The sequence below is a fragment of the Gallinula chloropus genome, assembly GCF_964237585.1.
Source record: "Gallinula chloropus genome assembly, chromosome: 21".
Lineage (NCBI taxonomy): Eukaryota > Metazoa > Chordata > Aves > Gruiformes > Rallidae > Gallinula > Gallinula chloropus.
Window position 1 is genome coordinate 8,499,150 of NC_140106.1, and position 7,981 is coordinate 8,507,130.

General features: G+C 65.4%; 2 protein-coding genes across 2 annotated transcripts; one reads left to right on the forward strand and one right to left on the reverse strand.

Moving 5' to 3' along the window:
• Positions 1-564: 564 nt before the first annotated feature.
• TMEM127 (transmembrane protein 127) lies at positions 565-5,187 on the reverse strand (the record flags this gene model as incomplete). The annotated part of the gene is made up of 3 exons (XM_084273979.1): positions 565-2,634; positions 3,343-3,507; positions 4,920-5,187. The coding sequence occupies 3 exons, from the start codon at positions 5,185-5,187 to the stop codon at positions 2,327-2,329; spliced, it is 741 nt and encodes a 246-aa protein (XP_084130105.1). The 3' UTR covers positions 565-2,326.
• Positions 5,188-5,262: 75 nt separating this feature from the next.
• On the forward strand, positions 5,263-7,684 carry CIAO1 (cytosolic iron-sulfur assembly component 1). Its single transcript, XM_084273978.1, has 7 exons — positions 5,263-5,415; positions 6,019-6,167; positions 6,264-6,375; positions 6,480-6,568; positions 6,745-6,946; positions 7,052-7,139; positions 7,228-7,684. Exons 1-7 carry the CDS (start codon positions 5,277-5,279, stop codon positions 7,466-7,468), a joined length of 1,020 nt encoding a protein of 339 aa, XP_084130104.1. The 5' UTR covers positions 5,263-5,276; the 3' UTR covers positions 7,469-7,684.
• The last annotated feature ends 297 nt before the right edge of the window (positions 7,685-7,981 follow it).

Here is a 7,981-nt window from a genome sequence, read left to right on the forward strand (position 1 = left end):
CTTGGAGCTGCGGGGGGCAGCTCAAGGAGGGGGCAGCCCTAGGAGGGGCGGGGCTTGGAGGTGTATGGGCGGGGCTTAGCGCTGAGTGGGCGGGGCTTTGAGCAGCGCTGGCTGGGCAGCCTTGGGAGGGGGCGGGGCTTAGCGGCTATGTGGGCGGGGCTTGAAGCTCTGTGGGCGGGGCTTAGCGCTGCATGGGCGGGGCTTGGCGCTGGGACACGCCCCAGCAGCTGCGGGCGGGGTACTGGGGACACTGGGCAGGGCTGGCTAGTGGGGCACTGGGCACAGGCGGGGCGGTTACTGGAGGCACTGGGCACAGGCAGGGCTGGCTAGTGGGGCACTGGGCACAGGCGGGGCGGGTTACTGGAGGCACTGGGTGCAGGTAGGGCAGGTTACTGGGAGCAGCAGGGCTGGTTACTGGGAGCAGGCAGGGCTCACTGCTGGGGGCAGTGGGGCAGTGGGGAGCAGGGGGTGGTCTCAGCAGCAGGGTGCTGCTCCACGGGGCGCAGGGCGAGGGGCAGGGCCGTTCCCAGAACAGAGCACAGGCCCACACACAGCTCTCTGCACCCCTTTATTTCCATCAGAGACGGGCGGCGGGGGGACCCCCCAGCCTCACACCCCCCCCCCATTCCAGTGTGCGACGCAGAGCAGCGGAGGGAAGTGATGTCATCTCTCATCTGGGGGTGTCTCTGTACAGAAATACAGTGTGTTTATGCACAAACTATTTACACTCCAGCCCCTCTCTTGCATAAAGTCCCTGGTGGGGAAGCCCGACCTCTTCCCAGCCGGATTGCGGAGCTGGGGGGTGTCTTCTTTGGCTGAGGACCCGCAGCCAGGATGGAGGATGAAGAGGAGCTGCCCTGGGGGTGGCTAACCCCCCCTCTCAGATCCACACTGCTGCTTTCTTCCTATGCTCAGCACCCTCCCCTCAAGCCCCTGGAGGGCTCCAAGGGGCTGATTTTACCCCTCCAGCCTTGCAGTGCTCTCCCCCCAGTTTTGTGCCACTGCCTGAGCCCTGAAGAGCGGCCGAAGCTCTTGCATAGCCAGTGCTGCTGCAGGGGAGGGGGGGAAAAGGAAAGGGACAAGCCGGGCAGGACAGCTGGCAGCAAGAAAATGGGGAGTAAAAGCCATTAGAGATGGCTGAAAACCTACAAGAGACGGCATTCCTGTCCTAGAACTCCTTCCCTAAAGCACCACACCCTCAGCGGAGCCAGCCTTGAGCCCTGTGGTGCTGGGGTGCTCGCGTCCACGCATTCTGTTTCTACTTTTCCCCCCCCTATTTGGATTAAACAGCCCCAAAACCCCCACTCTGTCCCTGCCAGCTGCCTCCTCCGGGTTCAGCCACGCGTCTGGAGTGGCTCTCCAGCACCACCTGGAGAAACGGTCCGTCCCTCGAGGTCCAGCATCTTGCAGGGGGGACAGAGTCACATAAATTAAGAGCGGGACAGAAAAACACTTGAGATTAAAAGTGGGAGCAAAAAGCAGGAGAGTCAGACGGGTGTGGAGACCAGGAAATTGCATAAAAGCTACGGGCAGAGGCGCCGGTTTTCCAGCACAGGCTCAACCTCCTTCCTGGCAGCAGCTGCTGCACCACAGTCCAGTTGTACCTTGGCTAAACCCCCACCCTCAAGAATCACTGGGTGAGATGCTGACAGGAGCTGGCCAACCCCAAACCATCGCCAGCACCAGCACCACCTCGTTAAAATCAACCGGCGGCGCTTGGTCGCGAAACCCCGCTGAGGGGGGATACAACCGGAGGAGACAGCCCAGGCTGGGAGCTGTCACCCTCCTGCCCTCAGAGCCTGAAATAAAGTGCAAAATGCTCGTGTGGGCAGCGCCAGGTGGAGCAGAGGAGCAGACAGAGCAGCTGGGGGGGTTGCTCTACCTTCCTCCTGCCGCCCAGCCCGCTGCCACAGCCGCTCCCCTAGATACGCACACGCCGGCACCGCGTCCTTCCCCGGGACGGCCTCGGTGAAGACAGAGGGGGGATCAAGTTTGCCACACGCTGGGCTGGGAACTCAACGTGATTTCCTCCCTGCTCCTTCCTGGAGCAGGGCAGGGATGAGATCTCTGGCAGGGAAGCGCAGATCTGGCGGCTCCTCGTTGCCAGGAGGGGTGACACCGACGTTACTCCGGCCGGAGCGAGCTGGTGCGGGGTTAAAAAAATCACGCCGTGGAGTCATTAAAATATGGGGTAAGAATAAACCACTGGTCATCTGAAGTGTTCCTTCCTCTGCATGGGAGGGATCAGGAGAGCGAAGGAGGTGTCGAGGAAGTGAAATCTGGAGGGGGGGTGGGCAGGAGGAAGCGGCGATGGCACCCCGGGGCATCAGGGGGTGTACGCCGGCGGCGGCTGGAATTGGTTGATCACTTCGTACTCAGCTGGGTAGGGTTCGTTCTCCTCCATCTCAGAGAGGAGCTCCAGGGCTTGTTCCTCCTCCTCGGTGGGGTAGTGACGCAGCAGGTTGGCGGCGGTGGCGAGGATGGAGGCTCCGCCGGCGCCCGCCACCAAGTAGAAGCTGACGGCGAAGGTGACGTAGACCTGGGAGCCGTGGTACTTCTTGTGCTGCTGTTGCTGGGCCAGGATCAGCTCTGAGGCCCAGTAGCAGAACCCGATGACAGTGGCACACTGCAGGACTGAGAGAGAGGAGGGAAGAGATGCTGAGCAGCCAGCAGCAGCAGCCAGGAAGGGGTTATGCTCACGGTTGGAGCGGCAAAGGGACGCTGAGTCCCGCTGGCTGGAGGTTTAAGCAGGCAGAGCCAGGCTGCCTGCAGTGAAAGGGGGACAGCAGATGTGCAAAACCCAGCCCCAGAGAGGGGAAAACATGGGGAGACCAGTTGGAAAACCAGCAACATGAACCAAAGGTGAACCCTGGGGAAGGGTTTTGCGGCTGGGAAGGAGCAGCAGGGACAAAGTGCTGGGAAGGCTGAGGGCTTGGACTGTCCCTGAGCCGCTCAGCTCTGACGTGGGTAATTCTGCTGGGGATAAGGGATGTTAAATCTGCTCTGACCCCCCCACGGGCCAGAGAAGATGACCTCCTTCCTCTGAAGGGCGCTGTGGGATCTCTGGGAAACACCTGAGCCCTTATCAGACACAGAACCTTCACCCTGACCTGCCCCCCAGCGAGATTTAACTCCAGTTTGAGCCACGTGAGGCTCCTGCCACCCTTCCGACCCCAGACGCTGCGAAGGGGAAGTTCTGTGGGAAGAACAGTGCCACAGCTGCTGGGAAAAAACCCTTAGAAAACCCTTCAGGGGCTTTTCCCTGCCCCTTTGGGTGTCTGGGATGGGAAGGAAACACAAAAAGCAAGGCAAGGCTTCCCTCTGGCGCCGGCAGGGACCCACCTGTGAGGATGTGAGCGAAGGCGTAGCGGCGGGTGATCTTCAGCGCCGGGTGCTTGGGGCCAAAGACATCCAGGAGGAAAGCTGAGAGGCTGCAGATGATTCCCAGGAAGCAGAAAGCAGCGATGACCCGGAGCAGCAGGACTGTCTGTGGGTTCATGCAGTAATCTGCCAGGGGAGGAAGGGAGGCAGGTGCTGAAACCTCTGGTTTGCCACCCAAATCACCCTCTGGACAGAGCAATCTGTATCACCACACAGCCTGTTCTGATCCCACACAATGTTTCTGAGGTTTTAAAGCCTCAGAAAAGGGAGCACAGCGAAGTGCTTTTAATTGGGTGTTAGAAAACGAGCCTCTTTTATATAGCAGCTGGCTTAGTCAGGGTATCTCACTTTATAAATTGTTATTGCCAGGGGAATTAAAACTAAACAAACCCCTCTGACACAGCCAAGCAGCCAGGACCACAAAGGAGGCTGTCAGGTTCCTTACTTAAAGCGAGGTGGTGGGGAAAAAGAGGTGGGGAAGGGGCTAAAGTGGCCTCTCCCACCACAAAACAGGAAAGGCTCTAATCAAGGCAGCCAGGGGTTAATTGCCCCTTGTGTCAATAAACACCGGGGCGTGACACACGCCTGAAGAGTCACCGGTGCCTGAAGTGTCACCAGCGTGTGGCTCCAGCTCTGTCCACACCAGGAGTGGGGGGGACTAACAGCCCGAAAATTAAGCAGGTGTGAGCGGGGGTCGTTTGGTGCCACCGTGGCTGGTGGGGAGGGGTGATGGGGGAGGTGATAACGGGGTAAACCCGAGGCAGAGCGCAGCCCCCCCCCCCCCCCCCCCAGCGGGCCGCACCGGCTGAGCCGCACAGCGGGGAGCTCCCCCCGCAGTGTTACCGCGCTTTAAGGCTCAACCGGCCCCCTGCACCGCGCAGGCCTCAGCCCCGCGGCCCGGGAACCGGCTGCCACCCCCCCCACGCCACCCCCCACAGACCGGGGATGGAGAAGGGCCCGTCCGCGGCCCGAGAACCGGCTGCCACCCCCCCAAAACACAGTCCGGGGATGGAGAAGGGCCCGTCTGCAGCCCGAGAACCGGCTGCCACACCCCCCAACCACAGACCAGGGATGGAGAAGGGCCCGTCCGCGGCTGGAGAACCGGCTGCCACCCCCCCAGCCACAGACCGGGGCAGGAGAAGGGCCCGTCCGCCGCCCGGGAACCGGCTGCCACCCCCCCAACCACAGACCAGGGATGGAGAAGGGCCCGTCCGCCGCCTGGGAACCGGCTGCCACCCCCCTCACAGACCGGGGCCGGAGAAGGGCCCGTCTGCGGCCCGGGAACCGGCTGCCACCCCCCCCCCACCACAGACCGGGGATGGAAAAGGGCCCGTCTGCGGCCCGGGAACCGGCTGCCACCCCCCCAACCCCAGACCGGGGACGGAGAAGGGCCCGTCCGCGGCTGGAGAACCGGCTGCCACCCCCCCAACCCCAGACCGGGGACGGAGAAGGGCCCGTCCCCGGCCCGAGAACCGGCTGCCACCCCCCCCAACCACAGACCGGGGCCGGAGAAGGGCCCATCCGCCCCCCGCGCTCACCTCGGAGCAGCTCGGGGTCCACGTAGCCCAGCACGTCAGCGACTCCCAGCTCCTGCCGGGCGCAGGTGCCGCCGTGGATGCGGAGCCAGGCGGGCTCGGCCAGGGCCGTGCACAGCGCCGTGATGGACAAGGCGCCGGGCAAGGCCGAGGCCAGGCTGCGCTCCGGCTGCTTGGGCAGGCCGCTCCCCGCCGCCCCCACGCCGCCGCCGCCTCCCCCCCCGCGCCGCCGCCGCCCGCCGGGCAGCCCCGGCCCGCCCGGGGTGTACATCCCGCTGCCGGCCCCGGCTCCTCCGCCACCGCCCGACTTCCGCCCGGCGCCGCTTCCGGCTCCGGCGCGCTGACGTCAGGCGCGCCGCCATGAAGGAGGCGCTGCAGCCGCTGTGCCGGGTGCCGGGGCATCCCGACTCCCGCTGCTGGTTCCTGGCCTGGAGCCCCGGCGGGACCTTGCTGGCCTCTTGCGGCGGGGACCGCGTCGTGCGCCTCTGGGGAAGGGAAGGTGGGGGAAGCGCCGGGCCCGGGAAGGGGGGGGGGTGGGGCAAAGAACGGGATGGGCGACGGGGAAGGGGGCGGGGGCAGAGGGGGGCGGGGCCAGAGATGGACGGGGCCGGGAGGGGCGGGGGCAGAGAGGGGAGGGGCCTGAGACGGGAGGGGCCAGATGGGGGCGGGACTGTGAGGGGCGGGGCTGTGAGGGGCGGCGTCTGAGAGGGGAGGGGCCAGAGAGGGGCGGGGCTGTGAGGGGCGGGGCCGTGAGGGCGAGGGACTGTGAGGGGCGGGGCCTGAGAGGGGAGGGACAAGAGGGGGCGGGGCTGTGAGGGGAGGGGCCAGAGACGGGCGGGGCTGTGAGGGGCGGGGCAGAGAGAGGCGAGGTCGTGAGGGGCGGGGCTATGAGGGGCAGAGCCTGATAGGGGAGGGGCCAGAGAGGAGCGGGGCTGTGAGGGGCGGAGCCTGAGGGGGGCAGATAGAGGCGGGGCTGTGAGGGGCGGGGGTCTGTGAGGGGCGGGGTCTCGTGGGATGTGGGCGGGGCTAAGGCGGGCCGGGTCGGGTGCGGGTTCGAGTCCCGGTCCCGCCTTGCACCCGCCCCCTCCCCTCCTCTCCCCAGGGCCGGGCTGGACCTGCCGGGCCGTGCTGGGCGAGGGGCACCAGCGCACGGTGCGCAGGGTGGCCTGGTCGCCCTGCGGCTCCTACCTGGCCTCCGCCAGCTTCGACGCCACCACCTGCATCTGGAAGCGGGAGCAGGATGGGTTTGAGGTGAGACCCACCCCCCCACCACCACCACACACACAGCCCCAGCTCCCCTCCCGGGACCCCCACTGCCCACTTCTTCCCTCCCTTCTCCCTCCTCAGTGTGTCAGCACCCTGGAGGGGCATGAGAACGAGGTGAAGTCGGTGGCCTGGGCTCCCTCCGGCAACCTGCTCGCCACCTGCAGCCGAGACAAGAGCGTCTGGGTCTGGGAAGGTGAGCAGGGAGGGGCAGCAGCCACCCCCCAGGGCTGGAAAGGAGATGGGGGGCATGGTGGAGGGCTGCACCCCCTCCTCCCTGTAATGGTTCTCCCCCTGCAGTGGATGAGGAGGAGGAGTACGAGTGCGTCAGCGTGCTCAACTCCCACACACAAGACGTCAAGCACGTGGTCTGGCATCCCAACCAGGAGGTAGGAACAGGGCTGGGGGAACACACACAGTTTTTCCACCCCCAGACCCTACCCCTGTGCTGGGAACGGGGCTGGAGAGCAGCAACCTGCTCGTACTCCGACTCCACTGACCTCAAACCAGCCGTGAAAGGCAGCTTGTCCTGTGCTGCCTGGCTCATTCCTCTGCCCGCCCTCAGCTCTTGGCCTCAGCCAGCTACGACGACACGGTGAAGCTGTACCACGAAGAGGAGGATGACTGGGTGTGCTGTGCCACGCTGGAGGGCCACGAGTCGACAGTGTGGAGCGTGGCCTTCGACCGCAGCGGTGAGCGCTTGGCCTCCTGCAGCGACGACAAGACGGTGCGCATCTGGCGCCAGTACAAGCCGGGAAACGAGGAAGGTGAGGCTGCCCGGCCCCCCCTGTGCTCAGGTGCTGCTGGGGAGGAAGAGCAGGCAAGGGAAAAAGAGCAGGCAGGGAGCTGAGGCTGTCGCTCTTGCCTCCCAGGAGTGGCCTGCAGCGGCACCGACCCCACGTGGAAGTGCGTCTGCAACCTCTCCGGCTACCACACGCGCACCATCTACGACGTGGCGTGGTGAGTGGAGGGAGAGGGTGGCTTCAGCCCAGGCGCCCTGCTCCATTCTCTCTTGGGAATGCTCATGGGTGCTGCCCCTTGGCTCTAGGTGCCACCTCACCGGGGCGCTGGCGACCGCCTGCGGCGATGACGCCATCCGGGTCTTCGAGGAGAGCGCGTGCTCCGACCCGCAGCAGCCCACCTTCAGCCTGGCCGCCCACGCGCCCCGGGCGCACTCGCAGGACGTCAACTGCGTGGCCTGGAACCCGAAGGAGCCGGGCTTGCTGGCGTCCTGCAGCGACGACGGCGAGATCGCCTTCTGGAAGTACCAGCGGCCCGAAGGCTGCTGACACCGCCCGTTGCCGCAGCCCCAGTGCCCAGAGCGGGGTGGGGCAGAGGGGGATCCACCTCCACAGCACCGGTGGGGACTTCTGCATGATACGACCCCCTCCTGCTCCCTCCCAGGACCATTGGGGGTCCCACCGGCCGCCCCAGGGAGATGGATGGCTTTGGGAGAAGGGGCAGGATTTGCTCCCCAGTCCTTCTGCCCCAGGCTCAATAAACCAGCTTTCTCCTGGCCAAAGCCTCTGCCTCATCCTTCTGGTGCCCCCCAGGGTGAGTGGAAAGGGGGGGGTGTGCTGCCCTGGGGGCTGGATGAGGTGAGGGGGGGACAGACCCACAGGTTAACTGGTTTCACAGCCCCCGGTGGGTGTTTAAGTCCAGCCTGGCAGGCTGGAGCTGGCCTAACGCTCCAAGGACTGACTGGCCCCAGTTGGTCCTGCTGCAGGCTGGAGGCACAGAGCTGCTCCATGAGCCTGAGGGTCCCTCTTCCCCCCCCAGCCCCAGCAGCACAGAACACAAAA

Coding starts and splice junctions, on each gene's coding strand:
- CIAO1 (XM_084273978.1), top strand. CDS start 5,277: ATGAAGGAGGCGCTGCAGCCGCTGTGCCGGGTGCCGGGGCATCCCGAC. Junction 6,569..6,744: donor TCTGGCATCCCAACCAGGAG/GTAGGAACAGGG, acceptor GCCCGCCCTCAG/CTCTTGGCCTCAGCCAGCTA. Junction 7,140..7,227: donor ACCATCTACGACGTGGCGTG/GTGAGTGGAGGG, acceptor CCTTGGCTCTAG/GTGCCACCTCACCGGGGCGC.